The 19,285-nt window shown below is 54.7% G+C and overlaps 1 protein-coding gene across 2 annotated transcripts in view; it reads left to right on the forward strand.

The window, feature by feature from the left end:
• The window catches only part of PODXL (podocalyxin like), a 91,080-nt gene that overhangs the window by 57,015 nt on the left and 14,780 nt on the right, over positions 1-19,285 (forward strand). For both annotated transcript variants that reach the window (XM_006120348.2, XM_006120347.2), the window contains exons 2-4: positions 978-1,619; positions 3,678-3,955; positions 5,496-5,567. In XM_006120348.2, coding sequence (XP_006120410.2) covers positions 978-1,619; positions 3,678-3,955; positions 5,496-5,567 — 992 coding nt within the window. The remainder of the gene's footprint in view (positions 1-977; positions 1,620-3,677; positions 3,956-5,495; positions 5,568-19,285) is intronic.

Genomic DNA, 19,285 nt, shown 5'->3' on the forward strand with positions numbered 1-19,285 from the left:
ATGAGAAACTATAAACATACGATATTTTCTAAATCAGATGGAATGTCGATTGTGATGTCATGTCAAGTGTGTCCGGTATTTTTGTTGAAACTATCTGGCAAGCCTACCCGCAGTGTGCAAATTGTTCCAGCGCCCGTGTGGGGAGCGGAAAACAGGTCACCTGCAGGAACCTGCCTTTGGTGAAAGTCTATTAAACAAACTCTGAGTTTGTTTCTTAGTCGTGGGGTTTTTTTTAACTTTAAATCAATGTTAGTGTTATTCTTTTGCTCACGCCTCTGAACTGGGGTTTGTCATTTTTGGGCTGTCTTGCAGCTACCCCCTGCCACAGATCCTCTGACAGAATTAATCTTCAGCTGGGTATTTTTGAATTTTGGGTTGGAGGTGATGTGAGAGGGTGAGAGAAGGACCCTGCTTGGTATCGGGCAAGTCTCACATGCTCCTCCATTGGCCTCTTACCTGTTTTTTCATGTACCAGAGTCTAGATGGTACCATGAAAGGACTCGGCGCTGGTAAAATTAAACAGGCTCTTCAATAAGAGAACCATTTAGAGAGATGCAGAGTCTGCACAGCATTCCAGCCATGTGCACACAGAGCGACTTCCTGGTGCTTCCTCCAAACTCTTCCCGTCCCGCCACCTGTGCGCCTCTCGCCCACGTTCTATGCAATTTACCACACTTATTCCCATGAGAGACTGGCTTCGTCACTCCTTTTCCTTAGCTTGTCCACAGGTCTCCCCTCTGCCACGTTGCTCTTCGGGGCATTTTCTGAAACTCCCACCCAGTGACTTTGTTCTATAGGGACTACAGGGAAAATGCTGAGTGAGTGTTTTCAGCAGTGGGCAGGGGCTAGTCTCCCACTCATTAGCTGTTTATACAAGTGTTGGCTCTGGACATGGTGCATAGGAAAGCAGGTGGAGGGGTGGGCTGGATGGAAGCCAGGAAACCTTTTGTAACCATCTGGCCCTTTGTGTTTTTTAGGAGATGATGCTACTGACAAAACCAGTGATTCTGGACAAGCTGTTACCACCTTAAGTACCCAGTCCCCTGTTTCCACCTCAAGAGCAGTGCCTACCACAGCCCTCGTCAGCACCCTGACCACCACCAAAGCTGGTGCCTTATCCTCCGCTGACACCAGCATCACTCCTACAACCCTGTCTCCCACCACCACCCTGTCTGGTTCCAGCACCGTGCCGCCCTCCATCAGTCCTGCATCACCTGGCACCAATGTGCCATCCACCTCTGGTGCTGGCACCTCACCCAAAGCTAGCACCTTGTCCCCCACTGTCAGCCCCCCTCACTCTGGTACAAGCACCTTGCCCCCTGCCAACACCCCAGTATCAGCTGACACCAGCACTCCATCCCCTAAAACTAGTGCTACCCCTGAGGGCACGAAGGCAGCGGTCAGCACCGCCACGGGATCTGTGACCCCCCACAGCAGTGCTGCTCCCCTCCCGACAGCTGCCACGGTCTTCAACGCTCTTAGTTCTGCCCCTGCGTCTGCTGCCACCTCCACCTTCGTGACCACCCCTGCTGCTGACGTCTCCAGACCCACGACCTCCATCCATGGTTCTTCAGCCACGTCTCCACCTCAGAAGACCAGAACATCAGAAGGCACCACAGGTCTGAGCAGGATTGTGACTGGGTTTGGGAGGCTGGGGGAAGGCTGGTTGTAGAGTCTTTCCAGTTTAGGTGAAGAGATGGGTTCGTAGCGCGCTTGGGTTGGCCATGCTGATCATGAGTTCACCTGGGGGTTCACAGTCCAGTTGCCGGGGCCGGAGTCTTTCTCTCAAAAGCCTCCCTACTAATTGGCCTCCTTGTTGGCAGCCTCGGCAGTAGAGGCTCTGGACTGAATGGTGCATAGAGGCCGAAATTCTTGCTTGTCCTTAGTAGGGCTCTGGTGTGTGCTTGTTTGAAAATGTTGCAGGTAAGCCATGGAGGCCAATTTCATGGGTGAATCAGAGGCAGGACTCCAAAGCTCACATGTATGGTAGAGATGATAGGTGGAGTGACAATAGGCTCTGCAGGGCCTTGAAAGTGAAGACAAACAGCTTGGCTGTGTCTAGACTGGCAAGTTTTTCCACAAAAGCAGCTTCTTTTGTGGAAAAACTTGCCAGCTGTCTACACTGGCCACTTGAATTTCTGCAAGAACACTGACGATCTCATGTAAGATTGTCAGTGTTTTTGCGGAAATACTGTGCTGCTCCTGTTCAGGCAAAAGCCCTCCTGCGCAAATGCCGGGAGGGGGGCAGATGAGTTTCCCTGGTGGTGCCCCGAGTGGTCACCAGGGCAAGCTGGGAAGGGCTAGCCTCCCACTAGTTCGAATTAAGTGGCTACACAGCCCTTAATTCAAACTAGTTAATTCGAACTAGGCATTAGTCCTCGTAGAATGATGTTTACCTAGTTCGAATGAAGAGCTCCACTAGTTTGATTTAAATTCGAACTAGCGGTTTGTATGTGTAGCCCCTATGAAAGTTAATTCGAACTAACGGCTGTTAGTTGGAATTAACTTTGTAGTGTAGACATACCCCTCAGCCGTGTTGCGCTTGAGTTGAAGGCTAGACATCCCCCTGGTGTCAGAGAGACACGCTGAGTTTTGAGTTTGAAAAGAAGGAGACAGATTTGGAGTAGAGAGGTGGAGCCATGAATCCTCAGCCTAGGTGGTTGAATTTGTGTTTGCAGATTAAATGACTCAGGGATAAGCTATAGAGGGAGAAGAGACTGGGACCAAGGATGGAGACATTGGCAAGATCCTTCAATATGTGGGATCCATAGGGAGGCATTAGCCGGGACCTTCCCCCATCTCAGTCCCTAGCTAATACCCCAGGCTGTCTACACTATGGATTTATGACCACCCTCACTTACAACCTTACAACTGTAAGTGCGGAAGGGGCCAAAATCCCCCGACATACATCCTCGGCCACACATTTACGACCACACACAACTCCTGTCGTAAATACAGGCTCGAGTTACGATGCCCCTGACTTGTGACGCTATCCTAAGAACTGATCATGTTGCACGTCGGGGGTAGCCTGTACAATGATCTATTGGAAAAAGGTCCACAAATTGTGCTCCGCAATTTGCGTACCTTTTTCTGATCGTTTTTTCGGAAGAGGCTTTTGTGAAATTTGGCCCGTCGACACTGGGCCAAATTTCGGAAAAGCCTCCTCTTTCGGAAGAGCCCTTCTTTCTTGTGGGCTGAGGAAGCCAGGGCTTCTGAAAGAGCGTGTCTGCTCTTCCGCAAAAAAAAAGCGGAAGATCAGACGCATTCCCTGGATGCAGCTGAGTTCTGGTATCCCGGAAAAAACTCGTAGGGTAGCATAGCCCCAGAGCATGGATGTAGCCTGAGATAGGACAGGGCAGCCTTCAGGCCTCAGAGTGGGGAGAGGTTGCATCTCAAGGAAATATAGCAATCCTCACATATTAGCATTTTCTATCCCCTCCTCCCTGCCTGTCCCTTTCCTTTAATAAAATAAATAAACACCATTAAAGAAGTTCTGAGACAAAAAGCTTGAAGATACACGGGGGCTGTCAGTAAATGCCATGTAAAGTTTCAGGTGAAAGTTTCCCTCTGCCATTCACTGGCAGTGCCTCCTCATGGTACCTGTCCGCTGCTTGCATATTTGTGGGGCTTTGCTATCATTTATCAGTGTCTTATTTGCTTTCTGTTTTGATGTGTAGTGCAGAGCTCAGGTGTCCCTGCAGACAAGGAAAACGCCACCCAGCCAGGACACGAGACAGCGACGCCTGTGGCTACTAAGGAGGGTGCCACCACACCTGGGGCAACGACGGTTGCAACCACTCGACAGGCTGGTGGCGTACCACAGGCTGATGGCAGCCTATCCTCAACCATGACAACCAGCACTGTGGTCCCCATGACAACCAGCACATCCTCAAGCCACCATGCTTCAACTCCTGGCAGGAAAGCCAGGCCCTCGGATGCTCTGCTCAACAATCAGGTACTGGGCGCCAGGATGTTGGTGGACATTCCTTAGTCATGCCCAAGCCAGCAGGAGAAAAGGCTAATGTGCCTTCATAAGAGTGCCAAGCTTTGTCACTGGAATATGCCAGGTTCAGTACGTGCTGTTAGGTCTCCCTCTAGTGGCTGGACCGTGGAAAAGACACAAGCCCTACTACTGCTGCTGATGATAATCAGCGGTGTAGGCAGCCCGACGCCTTTCTTTCCCCGGTTAGTGACTTGGTTAAGCGGGAGGTACAGGTCCAGGCGACTAGAATACACAGTCCCAGAGGCGTGGTGACCATTTTGAAAGCAAACATGTAGGTATTGAGGGAGTTCTGGCATCTGGGAGGTTCAGCAGGAGTTTTGAGGCTTGACGTGGAGCCAAAACTGGGAGTTAGGTTTCTAAATCGGGGGGTTAGGCACCGAGGCACGTGTGTGACTCTAGCCCTGAATGCCTGGGCAATGAACTAGATTGTCACGGCTTTGGACAGAGGCCACGTCTGCATTTACTCTGTCCAGTGGGCCTGCTACAAACAGCAACAGAAGTTAGATGATGGGTCAAGGATGTGATCTGCGCCAGGCACAGGAGTGAGGACCAATGGCACAGGAAACAGGGAGAGTGAAACGCCCGTCGGGGGTTGTTTTCACGATGGGTGAGCACGCATCATGGCTGACTCCTGTACCTCACGTGACAGAGTGACTTACTTCAAGGCTATGTCTAGACTGGCATGATTTTCCACAAATGCTTTTAATGGAAAAGTTTTTCCGTTAAAAGCATTTGCGGAAAAGAGCGTCTAGATTGGCACGGATGCTTTTCCACAAAAGCACTTTTTTGCAGAAAAGTGTCCGTGCCAATCTAGACGCGGTTTTGCAGAAGAAAGCCCCGATCGACATTTTCGCAATTGGGGCTTTTTTGCGCAAAACAATACCGCGTTGTCTACAATGGCCCTCTTGCACAAAAGCATTTGCACAAGCATTTGTCCAAACGGGAACAGCATAGCATTTCCGCAAGAACACTGACAATCTTACATGAGATCGTCAGTGTTCTTGTGGAAATTCAAGCGGCCAGTGTAGATAGCTGGCAAGTTTTTCCACAAAAGCAGCTGCTTTTGCGGAAAAACTTGCCAGTCTAGACGCAGCCCAAGTGTTTGGTGGCAGGAACGTGCTTGTGAGACCCTGATCTCACCCTCTGACTTCTTGCTGTAGGTCCTAGGCCCATTTTGGCACATGCACTAGCAAACAGAGATCAGACAACAGCTTCCTGAATAGAATTACCCAGGCTCTTCAGGACACTTCATATAGAGAGGGTTGGGAGATACGGGCTCTGGAGACTTGCCAGGCCTTTCCCGTCTCTGCCTCTTGATTTGTATTCATGGATGCTAAGGCCAGAAATGATCCATCTGTCTGACCTGCCGAACACAGGCTTCAGAACTGATTAGCGTGTGTTCAGTTGCATGTCTCTGATCCGTCTGCAGCAGCAAGGCCCAGCTGTCCAGCCACCATGCAGAAATGACTTGGGCTGGGTTTTGTTTTTCCAGGTCATTTGTGAGGAACAGCTCTCGTTCAGCGAATCAGAAGTCGTTCTAACCCTGAATGAGTCCAGACCCTGCGTGAGTACCCTCGTTTGCCTGCAACACCCGCGCAAACTCCTCTGGCACTCTCACACTTGACCCATTTGTGGAGCTCAGGTGTAACCTTCTCCCTTCAAGCCCCCTCCCCATTGCTAGGGCTCAGGCAGACTCTTACCCTCTGTGGGTTTGCGGGGTCTTTTACCAGTGAGAGAGCCTCACACCATAATATCCTCCTTCACCTCTGTTTATTGACAATCACCAAAAGCCAGAATACACACGCTCAGCATACAGTGCTCTCCATTCCCAATAAGACACATGAACTTTTCTTGCTGGCCAGTCAGGATCAGGTCTATCTGGGGGGCGGGACTTCAGTTTCTGCCCGGTGTCGCTGGCAGAGTGTTGAGGTCGGGCAGCTCTGATCTTGGAGCTGTGTCCTGGAGTTGGTTCCCAAAGAACTTCCTTGGGGACCACAGTTTATAGAGTGAAACTTGCGTCCTGCTTAGCTAGACCTGAGCCAGTTACTTGACTCAAATTTTATTAACCAGTCTTGAGCATATTGTACCATACTTCTCCAAACAGTGATCTCCTGCCACCGTAATTGATTTACACCTAGAAAAATGAATTACACAGCAGACAGACGCAATTAAAGAACCCGGCCAAGATCATACAGACAAACAATAGGGAAGTAGGGACAATGAAGGACTGAGGATGTCACCACCCCAACTATTGATATGTAGTTTTGTGCCAGACAGAATGCTGTCAAACTTTAGCCATTTTAAGATCCGTGTCTTTATCTGGTGACACTGGGTGCCATTAGGACAGGATCTCCTTAAGAGCCTGGCACGACACTATTTTAATGTAATAATGTGAGGATGTGGCTTCTTGCATCTCCACTAATGGGTGCTGCTCTTTCCATCTGGCTGCAGACGGGGAGACACCATTTCTGAATGGCTGCAACATGCACTGAGCGCCTTCCATGAGAGTCTGTTGTGTAGTGCAGACCAGCCCCCACCCTGCCTGTAGAGCCCTGACTATCGCTCCTGTTTGGGTGGGTGTGGATGTGCATCATTTGAAAAGTGAAGCTGTTCCCAGGGGGGTCCAGCTCCTCCCCCCCCTTCCCTGGGGATGGATATTAGGGATGGATTCAGAAGTAGTTTGGAAAGCGCAATCAATTCCCCTTCTGACCATGCAAGCTTCGAAAAGGTACAGAAGTGAGGGCCCGAGGATGGCAGGGACTCTGTGAGCGGGGTGATTTCTGAGTCACTTCTGGCCTCTTCCCATACAAACTGTGGTTGGGGTTGGTGCAAGCTTGCACCTAAATCACAGCCTGGGATGCAACAGCTGAGATGGGAAATGACTCGTTGCTGCCACCACCTGGTCTTCCGTCAACGCTTCTTTTTCTTGCTGATCAGGGGTGTGTGTGTGTGTGTGTGTGTGTGTATTGTGACGAGCTCCTTCAAGAGACAGTCAGACTAACACCCACCCCATCTGTGTCACCACTACTCTCTGATGGCTTAATTGCTCAGGGTTCCAAAAAGTGTTCGGCATTAATATGGCTAAAATATCAAGTCACCTTGTACAAGGTTAAAAATGTCTGGAAGAAATAAACTCTCATGTTTCAGGTTATGAGCCAGCCTCTCCCTGAGGAGGTCAGGAGAAAACTTCTCCTTTGGGCAGGTTAGTCCAGACTTGCCCATTTTTAGTGCTTCTTGCCGTTTCTTCTGAAGCAATTTGAACTGGGCACCACCAGAGACAGGATCCTGGATTGGTCTGATCGAGTCTGGCTCTGGCTATGTTCCTCTTCACTTTTCTCCACTGGTACATGTCACTTGGACTGGAGGATGAAGCTACACTGGCCTGTTTCGCGGGTGTTTCTAGTTAGTTTCACTTCCATATCGTCAGTCACTAGCACAAGCTAGATTGGTAACCAGCAGGGGGCAGTCCAACACAGGAACCTCGAATTGCCAGACTGAATCAGAACCGAGGTCCATCTCCTCCAGCATGTTGTCTCTGACGTGTCAGTGGAAACTCTATGAACTCTGCTGTAGGCAGGCACGGGAGAATCTGTTCCCCACGCCAGGTCTTGGTCTGATCGCTGTAAATCGGATCGTTCAGTCCTGACCAGGAATAGCCCCTCGATTGCAGTGACCTTGTGTATACATTAATTCATGACAATGTTGTTTACAAACCCGAAAATCTGCCCCTAAACTGGCTGCCACTTATTTTGTCTAATGACAGGCTGTAGCGTAGGATTCTCTTCGTTCTGCCGCAGGCCCCGGCCAGTGTAAGAAGCCTGTTGCTTCACACAGTGCAGGTAGAAACTTCCTCTAACGCAGGGGTCTCCAGCCTTTTTAAGCATGTGATCACTTTTTTTCAAATGAAGTGCAATCTAGGGTCTACCTCAAACCCAAACACCCTTGCCCCGCCTCTTTCCCGCCCCTTCTCTGAGGCCCCGCCCCTGCTACATCCTCCTTCCCTGCCCCGTTCTCACTCACTTTTATCAGGCTCCAGCTGGGCACAGCTGGCTTCTGGGTGGTGGAACAGGGGGCTAAGGCAAGCTCACTCCTATCCTGGCCTTGCACCACTCCCCAACGCAGCCAGTAAACTCCCTCCATCCTTGCTCCCCCTGCTCTGTGGAGATGGAGGAGGGTAGGGAGGAGGACCCTGAGACCAGCAGTCCCTTCCTATTCTTCCTGTGCCCTGAATAGCAAGCGGGGGGGGGGGGCGGCAAGAGCAGCAGGGCAGTGTGGGTGGGGCAGATGAAATGCTGGTACTTGACAGCCTCCCAGCCAAGCCTGTCGGGATCACTTGTCAAAGGCTCCAAGATCTGCCAGTAGATCCTGATCTCCTGGTTGGTGACCACTGCTCTAACCGAAGTGGCAGGGTTTGTGCTCTGGGTGCTGCTGTCCACCTGTAGTGTCTGTCTGTAGACTTGTAGCGGCTGTTACAGAATCACACCCGACATGGAACGTGCTCTCCCAGTAATGTGTGTGCAGAGAACGTGTATTACGCCGGCTTAGTGTGTGTGATTGTGGCCTGCTAACGGGGTTTAGCAACGGGGACGTGTGCTCAGTGCCGAAGGCGTTGTGCTCGGTCCTCTCACGAGGGAGACGTCCGTCTCTGCACAGCCAGGGCTCGCTACAGAGCCACTCCTCAAAGTCAGTCACAGGGTTTGTTTAAATGTTGAAAAACAAAGCGGAGAAATGCCCCTTTGTGCTGAAATGAGGCTGATTAAGTCTCCCCCCCTCTAACCCCACAACGCATTTTCCAAGTCGGGTAGTCAGCCTGTGAGCATCATGGCTTAGCCTCCACCGGTCACATCTCTGGTGTGTTGATGGGAGCTGCACTATCACATCTTCTGGCAGGCTAGTCAGGAAGTCTGCAGCTCCCATTTCTTAGGGACATCATAATGGCCTGAAATGCTGTTAACACAATGTACTAATTAAATATTTAATCAGCTGCAGCAAGGTCTAGATGGTGCATCCCATCAGCATTGGAAGGCCCTCTCCTCACCTTCCTTTAACTCCCCATGATAGGAAGTCTGAAAACTGGAACGATTTTTTTTTATGTCTCCCAAGCTACGCAGATAATTGAGACCCTGCAGTGTCTGCTCCCCCTCTCCCTGCCCCCGGCCAGTCTGGCAAACAAGTCTCTAGCCAAACCGTGACAGTCTCATGCACTTGGTAACAAGGGAAAGCAGAAAAAGGGGGCTGTTTTGTTCCATGATTGATTCAACTCTGTATGACAGGCCGCAGCCCAGCTCAGGGTCTGTGTGGTTGTATCCGTCGCAGCGGGAGGCTGCACACTGCTAGTCTGTGCTGACTCTGCTTGGCTTGCCTCCAACCTTGCGTGTGTTCAGTAATTACTCGTTTAACACGTGCCCGCTTAACATGTTTTTGCAATAGCACGATTTTTTTTTAGGGAACATTTTTCGCATAACACAACCGTCCTCGAAATAACACAAAAATAATCAAGTGGAGGACGACTTCGTGCGGCGGTATAAAAGTTGGTGAAAACAGTGGTAATACGCATGAGCGGATGAACACACATGGTCACAAGCACGCCTCTGCTCACTCATGTATTTATCTTTGTGTTTTAAGAAGCCGTGGCGACTTGTGTGGCTAGTTATCTTGTGTGGCTAGATATCGAATGCTGACAACCCTGCACCAACAAACAATTGACTTTGCCTCCACCACCTGAAATGCAACCCCCACCTTTTCCATTATTTTGAATGGGAAAATTGTTCCCACATAGCATGTTTTCGCTTAGCACAAACATTTTCAGAAAGGCATCTATAGTGTTAAATGAGGAATTACTGTATAGCACAGGGACACACATTGCTCCACGTGGGCGGAGCTCAGAGATGCCCAAAGCACTCTGCAGATAGAGGCCAGCAGTGAGCTGAGAACCTAAGAGTCCCAGTTCCCCTTCTCTGGCACTAGCCTCCCTGTCTGTCTGGTGGCGACGGTGTTTGCGGCGTTCTCTTTCAAGTGACATGCTCTCGTCTGTGACCTGTGGCTTCGCCGTAGGATCTGCCAGTCATGCACTAAGCAGCGAGATGAGTAGCTGTTATTTGGGGTTCGTTCTCGCTGCTCTGGGGCCCCCGGGGGGAGAGAGATGTGTGCAGAGAGTGGCTTGTTTTGGTAGGGTTGTAATGTACATGGCCACGCTGTGAGGATATTAGAAGAGGCTGGGCGGAGAGGTGCCCCTTGCACTTTGGAGTAGAAGGTGATGAGTTTTGTGATAGTTTCTTCTGGGGCCAGTTTGGGACTATGGAACGAACGCCCCAAGAACTAAGGCCTATCTCCTGCATAGCCCAATGTCACAGGGGAGAGACCTTTCTAGTCCTTCTCTAGGACTCGGCCCATTGGCTCGCCGTTTCATGACACACCTGGCATTGCCACATCCCAGCACGCTGATACTGAGGCTGTCCTGACAGTATTTGAGGCCTTCTAGGGCACGTCTACACTAGGAAACTATTTCGAAATAGCTAACATCGATTTAATAACCCCCGAAATAACAAAATCGAAATAGTGTGTCCTCGCTACCGGGGGAGAACCTGAGGTTCAAAATGAGTCCGAGGCAGGCTCCCTTAATGTGGACACGCTACCTCGACGTAAGAGTCCCAGGAGGCACTGGGGAGGAATGAATTTGAATGACTCTGGAGAACAGTTGTTTGGAAATAGCGGCACCGGAGCGCCCACACTCCCACTATTTCGTAATAACTATTTCACCATTAGCATTGTTCCCCAAGGAAAGCAGGAGTACACATTCCAAAATAAGCTGCCTGTTATTTTGAAATAACAGCCTTGGTAGCGTGGATGCGCCGCTTAATAATTCGACCTATGGGGGGTTATTTCCAAGGAAAGCCCTAGCGTAGAACAGGGCCTAGTGTGCTTTTCTGGGCTGGGGAGAAGCCAAGACAGCCCTGAGTGGTATCTGCATTTCGGCTGCATTTTCCAGCTACGGAGCTCAAAATGGCTGAGAAAGGAACGCTAATTAAGCCTCACAACACAGTACTGCGCTGTGATTCTTGCTCCTGAAATGCAGCCAGCTCTGGGGTGGTGGGCAGCAGCAGCATCTCCCAGCGCCACACTGCTTGGCATGGGTCAGCACTTGGGCAGGAGACCTGTTGATTCAGTTCGTGCCTTTACGTGAGCCCTAACCATTGCCCCACCATGCCGTTAGGGGCTGGGCTGCAGCAGGGGCTGTCTTGCTGATGAAATGGGGTCCCACCCGTCTGCGACTGTTTACGAGACGGTGGTTTTGGTGACGGTCTCCACTCTGGAGGGGGTCCCCCTTAAATTCCACCTCGGGTGGCTGCACAAGGGATTTAGAGGAGACGGTCGCTCCAGCTGGACAGAAGATTCTACAGGTTCTTTGCTGTCGTGTTGAAGTGTTCCATGCAGGAGCTGCTGCTGCCCACCACCCCAGAGCTGGCTGCATTTCAGGAGCAAGTAAAGTGAGCATCACTTTCACCTTTTCCTATCATCATGAGGCACAATTAAAGTTGATAAAAGGCTTTAGGAGTCTCAGGAGTAGACCCCAAATCTGCTGACAGCCAGTCCAATGCCACTCTCCTAATCACCAGGATCAGTCTGTCGGGCGCTCCTCACGCTCTGCCGCTCGGCCGCCTGAAGGCAAGAAGGATGTTTAAAGGGGACGCCCCATGCTCAGCAGATTCTCCCTACGGTGGGGGCTGATTTCCTGAGGCACGGTAGCTTTTGCCAGGCCTCTCAGAAGCACCATCCCGTTCATCTCATTGATGTGATGTGTTGTTTAAAAGATCGGTGACAACATGTTTCCCTCGCCGCCAGAAAAGGAAAGAATTAGGGCCAGGAGGACAGGCCTTTGCTTCCTGGATATCTGGGCAACGTCACCACCTGGCAGCTCCCCCCCCCCCCACAGCGGCTGACATGGGAAAGCAGGGTTCTGACGGGGCCAGGCGAATGCTTGCTATGCCTTGGGGCCCGGATTTTCCCACGTCGGCCATGCTAAGCGCTGAGCGGCGTGGCTTCGCCGTGCTGGGGAGTGGCGGAGGGGGAAATCTCTGTTCTCGCTCCCTGTCCATCTGCGCAGGGCGGTTTGTTGATTCAAGTGCTGTTACCTCATTTGGGGATGTTAGTTTTAGATTCCCACTAGTGTGGGAACCAGATTACATCAGCCCGTCAGGCCCTGTCAACTCCAGCCAAGGAATGTGAAATACTCCGAAGGGCGGGGAGGCATCGGAGCCGATGGAAAGTGTGGGGAGGGGGCAGGCAGGTTCAGGAGACGGGGAAAGGGGAACAGAGATGTTTGCCTACGAGGGCAGCAGACACCCCTCTCCCCGCCCAGGTCCGGAGTGGCTGAGAGTTGTCTGTTAGCGCTATGGGGGCCTGTAGGCACTGAGCCGGCGGGTTTCTAGTGGCGAGGCAGCCATAGCCGCTGGCACTCACTGGCGAGGCAGCAATGACAGCATGGGCCGTGGAGGCAGGACCAAACGCTTGCCCATCCAGGCATCCACTCCAGGGCACCCCGGAGCAGAGTGACTGATGGACACCAGAGGCCTTTGCTCTGCTGGGCTGACCCATCCGTGGTCCTACAACGTCCTGAAGATTCCTTCTCAGTCGCCTGGCATTGGCCAGCATAGCCAAACATCAAAGCAGGCCGAGGAGGTCACGTGCCTGTGATGGGACGGCGTCGGCTTGCAGGAGCCGTAGTTGACGTGTGCAAGACGCCCCTCCTCTTCCCCCCTCCCCCCAATTCTGGGTCCCTCAGTTTGACCCGTGAGCTGCCCCCCCTCCCCCATTTCTCATTCTTTGCCCTCCGTTTTCCGCTCGGTTCTGGAGTGTGTGGCTCCACCGCTTCGCTTGAGGGGGGCCAGGCCTTCCAGTTGCGACGGGGAACCCCCACCCCTCTTCCCAGGATTCAGCCAGGCCGGCGCCCACCACGCACACTAAGTCACACTGGTTCTAGCGTCTCAGGCGGACCCAGGAAGTGCGGCGGCATTCGCCAGCGGCCCACGATTCCCGCGGCATTCCGCGCCTTCTCGACAGGTCTTGGGAGCGGGGAGGGGACGGTGCTGCCGTCCTGGCAACCGCGGGAGATCACACGGCGTGAGGCAGACCCAAGACCCCCAAGAGATCTGGAAGCCGGCCCCCGGTATCAGAAGATTTTTTTCGAAAGCCTGAAGTGAGTCTTTTCTAAAATGTTTGCACACCCCCCTGCCCAGCCCCCGCATGTGCCTGCGAGATAATTGGTGCCGCACATTCTCCCAGATGTGTTGGGGAAGGGAATTTACACCCCACTTCAGGAGGTCTCACCCCAACCTCTCTCCACCCCTCCTCTGCAATTAATTCTGCCTCTAACCTCCAAGTCAATCCTGTCCTACCCAGTCCCCACATTGGTTCTGCCCATCCTACTGCACCCCATCAGTTCTGCCCCCTAACCTCCATCCAGTCTGCCCCATCCCCCATCAGTTCTGCCCCCTAACCTCCATCCAGTCTGCCCCCAACCCCTGTTAATTCTGCCTCCTGACCCCCCGCAGTTCTTCCCCCTAACCCCACTTAGTTCTGACCCTTAACCCCCCTTAGTTCTGCCTCCTGACCCTTTGCAGTTCTTCCCCCTAATACCCATCAATTCTGCCCCCTAACCCCCCTTAGTTCTGCCTCCTGATCCCCCGCAGTTCTGACCCTTAACCCCCCTTAGTTCTGCCTCCTGACCCTTTGCAGTTCTTCCCCCTAATCCCCATCAGTTCTGTCCCCTAACCCCCATCAGTTCTGCCTCCTAACCCACCTTAGTTCTGCCTCCTGACCCCCCGCAGTTCTGACCCTTAACCCCCCTTAGTTCTGCCTCCTGACCCTTTGCAGTTCTTCCCCCTAATCCCCATCAGTTCTGCCCCCTAACCCCCATCAGTTCTGCCCCCTAACCCACCTTAGTTCTGCCTCCTGACCCCCCGCAGTTCTGCCCCCTAACCCACCTTAGTTCTGCCTCCTCCCCCCGTACTTCTGCCCCCTAACCACCCTCAGTTCTGCCTCCCTCTGTCCTACAGCTCCTCAGCAAGTCTGCCCCGGGCCCTGACCCATCAGCTCACCCCACCCCAGCCCCACCTCCTTAGTTCATCCCCCTCCAGCCTCAACTCTGCTTCTCCTGGGGCTCTTCTCCCCCTCTGGGGCCCCCTCTCCCTCTTCCAGGCTGGGGGGTGCCAAGGACACTTCCTCTCTCTCCTTTCCCGGGCGGGTGCTGCGGGGAACAGAAGCACCGTCCTGCCCTGGTTGCTCATGGGAGGGAGGCGAGGAGCAGTGGAGCTGCTGAGGCCTGTGGCTCCCTCTCAGGCCCAAGCCCCCGAGGGGGACGTCTCAAACTGGATGGGGGAATGTCTCCCGCCCTGGCCTGGCTCCATCCTGCCGGCGTGCGCTGAGCCTGGTGTCTCACGCTCTGCCTGTCCGCCCGCTGTTCCCCACGCTGGCGTCCTCTCGGCCGTCTGTCCCGCAGCCTCGGCATCTTCCTCGCCAGAGTCCTTCGGGACATCTGGGGTCCACCTGCTGGGTGGGGTGCGCTGTGCCTGGCGGTGGCACTTTGGCCACTTACAGAGCGAGAGGATGAGTTTCCTCTACAGCCTGAGCGGAGAGCCAGCTGAGGTAGGGGCTCGTGCACCGAGCTCCAGTGGTCCCAGGTTCGGTGCTGCCTGTGGACATTACACAGCCAGCCTCCCTGGTGTAGTTGGGCTGCAGCAATTTCCTGAGCACGTTCAACTGAACATGCTGGCTCGTGGACAGGAGGGATGGAAAAGATACCTTCCCACACAGAGCCAGTAAGCACAGGGCAGGGTCCCCCAGGAATGGAGCAGGCCCATCTGGTTGCAGCGACGTCATTGCACTCTGCTGAAATGGCTCAGAGCGACGGATACCAGCGCGTCACTGCCCCGCGCTCTACCTCCGGCTCCTCACGGAGCCCCCGAGCTGAGCGCCTCGTGGGCTTTCAGCGTGACAGGAAGCTCGTGCAGTGCTATGAACCCTGCAGGGAGAGCTGAGGCCCGGAGCCACTAGAGGGAGAAGATTACGCACAGCACCTGTAGCAAGGAGCTGCCTCCTTCTCACTGACTTTCCAGGAGCGGGAAGGTGCCTAACAGGTGTCGCTAGAAAACTGCAGCCAGACAGGGACTTGTAACCAAACTCCCAAAGCCTGGAGCACCATGTCCTGGGGAAGGGGAGGATAAGAACTCCCATGCCAGCTGAGCGAGGGGGAAAGGCAGCCAGTGCTAACTCCCCACTTCCCGCCCACACACACACACCACTAGCATAAAAGTCCAAGAGGGGCAGATGCTCGGCGGGGGGGGGGGAGGATTTTTAAAGAGCAAAAGAAACGGACGATCCGCACCATGTGGTGCATGTCGTTAGCCAAGGCCAGGATCCCGCAAGCGCGCTGGGTCCACTCGCCGCCTGGGCCTCGTCTTTCCGCTGTGAGGGAAGGAGCCCGGCCGTTCTGTGCGCGCTGTGCCTGAGGCCCTGGTAGCGTGACCAAGCACAGAACCCGCCTGGGCAAGCGTAGCCCTGCCGAGCCCTTAGCAGGCCCGGGCCTCAAGCGGCACGTGCGGTGAATGCTGGAGCTCGGGGCCAGCCCCCCCCTTCGCCCCCGCAGGCTGTGGGTCGGAGGAAGGTGAGCACCCTAGAGGGACTCGCTGTGTGTGATTGAAGAGCCTGCCAGGGCCTGACTTTCCCAGTGGAAAGCGAAAGGGCAGGCGCAGGTCTCCTGGAGCCGCGGCCAAGGACCTGTCCCTGCTGGGGAGGAACAATGCACAAGGAGGCAAACTCCCTCGCGCCGGCGGCTGGGGATTGTTCCTTCCCCTGAGCACGTGCATCCTGTCACCGCCACGGCCGCCCCCTGAGCCGCTTCCCGAGTATTTAGCCAAGAGGGGGATGGGCAGGGGACAGGAATAAAGCTGCTGTGCTGTGGGTAGCTGCTAGCCCTGGGGCGTATCAGACAGCCCTGGTCTCCCCCAGCCCCACCGCCCTGGCCCCTCTATGGCAGTCCCCAGCATCCCAGGAGCTCCGCCCCTTCCGCGTCAGCCCTAGGAGGCTGTGTGGTGGCGGGAGCACCGCGAGAGGCTGGCCGGATCCTGTCTGGAGGGTTCCTACCCCAGAGCGCTGCCGTGAGCACCTCCGGTCAGACAGCGGCTGGAGACAGCCAGCGGGAGCAGCCTGAGGGGGCTGCCAGACCCGTGGTGGTGTGCTCTGGTCCCCAGCCAGCATCATTCTGGGCGCTCCATGCACCCCCTTCTTCCCAAGGCTCTGCTCCCCCGGCTCAGTGCCATTCCGGCAGCTCCCGGGCATCCACCCCTGCTCTCCTCCGGGGTCCATTCCCCATCTGTGCCAGGCACCTTTCTGGTAGGGCCTGTGCACCCCTTTTCACCTGGCGCCACGCCCCAGAATCTACCCACCTGGGTTCCACACTGCGCACAGGCTCATGGAGGCGCCTGCTGAGGAGTCCAAGGGCAGGGACTGATGGCGCTGTGAGTTATAGTATGGGATACAGGGCAGGCTCCCTCCTCCCCCAGTCAGGAATGGTGGTGGTGGTGGGGGGGGGGGTGTCTCTGGCCTGGCACGGCCGTGCACCGGTTAGCCATACAGCATTTACGCAAAGTGTCACAAGGCCAGCCCTTTGCTCACAAATTCCTGTTGGGTGCTGAACGGACACTGCTCGCCTCCGGGACTTCGTCCTTCTGGCCTGCTCGCTCACAGGGCCCTGTTTAAACTGCCCTGTCCACACCCCAGCGCATCCTATCCCCGGCCTGCTTCAGCCTTAGCCATAAAAGCCTCTCCCGCCGGCCCTGCGATCTGCCTCCTCCTGCTTCCCGCCCTCCCCCGGGGAGTTGCGATTCCTGTAATGCCAGAAGCTGCGTCCCTCAGATAAGGCTGCCCCGGCGAAGCACGCAGCCAAGCGGCGTTGGCTTGTGCTAAAGAAACGACTCCGCGACGCTTCCTGGCCGGGGAGAGTGGGGGGGGGGGGGAAGACGCTGGAGCCCACAGCCAGGACGGCTGCTCGTGGAGCCTTTTCCCGGCGCACCCCGCAGGTGCAGTCGGGGGTGGGGGGGTCGGGGTCTGGCGCAGGGGAGAACAGTCCCTGGCTGAGGTAGCATCGCTGCTCCACGAGCTGGTGCTTTGGAGCCTGGCAGCCCTCAGGCAGGCCCCATCTCTCTGTGGGGAGGGAGACAGCCAGGGTGAACCATTGCGGCGCTGCAGAAGCTGGAGGTGGCATCTGCAGAGCCAGCCAGTCCATTGGAGGGTTCAGAGAGGCTGCACTTTTGGGGGCCCCGCACCAGCTGGCCTATGGACAGGACCTGCAGGATTCCAGTGTGCGCCACGTCCCGCTGCCACAGAGGCACAGGCCGCAGCGGGCCAGGCGGGTGGCAGGTGCAGGTTGCTGAGCTGCTTGGCATGGCTCCTTCCCCACTCTGGCATGATAAATGCAGAAGTGGGGGGGCCAGCAAGTGTACCCCAAAGTCTTATCTACCAGGCTTTGGTATAAAACTTCCCCCAAAATCTTAAAAACCTAGATTTTGGGAATAAAACTTCCACTGCCACCACCCAAATATTAATAACGAGCTTAGGGGAAAGATCATTTGGAAAAATCTCACCCCTATTATAAAAATCAGGACACACAAGTAACCACTGCCAGGTTAAAAGAGAAAATTTTTATTATTACAACAATATTCCTGTTGCAGGCATAAGGATCAGATGGAAAGGTGACAAAATATACTCATGCAGGAGTTACACCATGGGCTAGAACTTAGTTAAAAAGAAAAGCCAAACATCTCTTAAGCAGTGCCAGATCTCAGATCCCATACCCAACCCTTAAAACAATAAAGCCTAACGAAACTCCCTAAACCTTACCCTACGTACAGAAAATGAAGAATGGTGCCTTGGAGAGAGAGACATGCTTGTCCCTCTCTGTAGCTGCAGAGGACACCCAGAGAGACAAAAGGGAGAAAGGGAAAAAACCCAAATTCCTTTGTCCCAGTTTGAAAGTCCCACCTACATTGCTACTGGTCACTCCACCTGGCTAGGTGTAGTTAACCCCTTATTCCCCAGGCTGCTGGCCTACCCTCATAATCATGACACCGCTCCAGTGCCCGTTGCTGCAGTGAGTGGGCCGGGGGAGGTTGCCGCCGCGCCGAGCCCCTTGCAATGCTCCAGGCCGCGTTGCTCGGGGGAGGATGCAGGGGCAGGGCTTGTGGGAGGAATGGAGCAGGGATGGGGCCTGCAGTAGGGAGGATTGCCCCAGGTCCCTTGCTCAGGTTAGCCCTTGGCTCTGGAAAAAGAGGCAACACAGATGTTTCTTGGGAGGCCTCCCGGTCGCCTTGCCTCCCATGTGTGTGCAGGGGGCCCCTGGCACCAGCAGCCCCTCAAGCTGGCCTCTGCAGACATCCCTGCTGCCCAAAGGGCTGGTGGGACCCCCCCATGCCACCCTAATTCCCCGCCCCCCCCCCAACCACCCAGCCCGGGTCATGAAACCGTGTCGTTAGGACCGAACCAAGCAGCGGCTAGCAGCAACGCAGGGGAAGCCAGTGGTGTCCATGGAACACAACATCATGCACACGCAAACATGGGGCCACACCCTTTCCTAGCTCCCAAAGGAGGTTCCCCCTCCCCCCCCCCCAGGTCCTCACTCTGCAGGTCAGGCGCTTGCTGAGCTGGCTGGCGGTGCCGGAACCAGGTGCCAGTTTGTAAGAACAACCCTGCTCCCCAAGAGGTTTCTTTAGGGGAAGGAGGGGGAGCGGGTCAGACTCCTCCCCGGCGTTGAAGGAGTTAATCCCAGCCCAGGCCTGCTAGAAAGGGCCTTTTCAGCTCAAGTACGTTTTTGGGAGGGGGCACTGCTGGGTTTGGGGTGGCACAGGGGTCACATAGCCCCCCTGAAGCTGCACTGGCTGGCTGAGCGGAGAGGGGTGGCAGCTGCCATTTGCCCAGATACATTCCCGCCTCCCACCCCCGGGACTAACTTTCACAGCCTGGCCGTCCCGCCTGCGTGCAATAGCAACACCGCAGTCAGTCTACGTCCATCGCGGCGTGAGTCTGGCTCCAGAGCCAGGACACGCCCCTACGCGTAAATACCTGGGGAGACGGGTTTGGTGTAGTGAGTTTGTCAGGTCTGGGCAGGGGGTTGCCAAGAACAGGGTGTTCGTTGCCAAGGGGTAGCTCTGTCATACGCACCCTCTAGGCAGCAACCCCGCTCCCCAACCAGGAAACGTTTGCTGCCATTCTAGCATCTTCAGCGCAAGC

Source organism: Pelodiscus sinensis, chromosome 1 (genome assembly GCF_049634645.1).
Source record: "Pelodiscus sinensis isolate JC-2024 chromosome 1, ASM4963464v1, whole genome shotgun sequence".
In the NCBI taxonomy this organism is placed as follows: Eukaryota; Metazoa; Chordata; order Testudines; family Trionychidae; genus Pelodiscus; species Pelodiscus sinensis.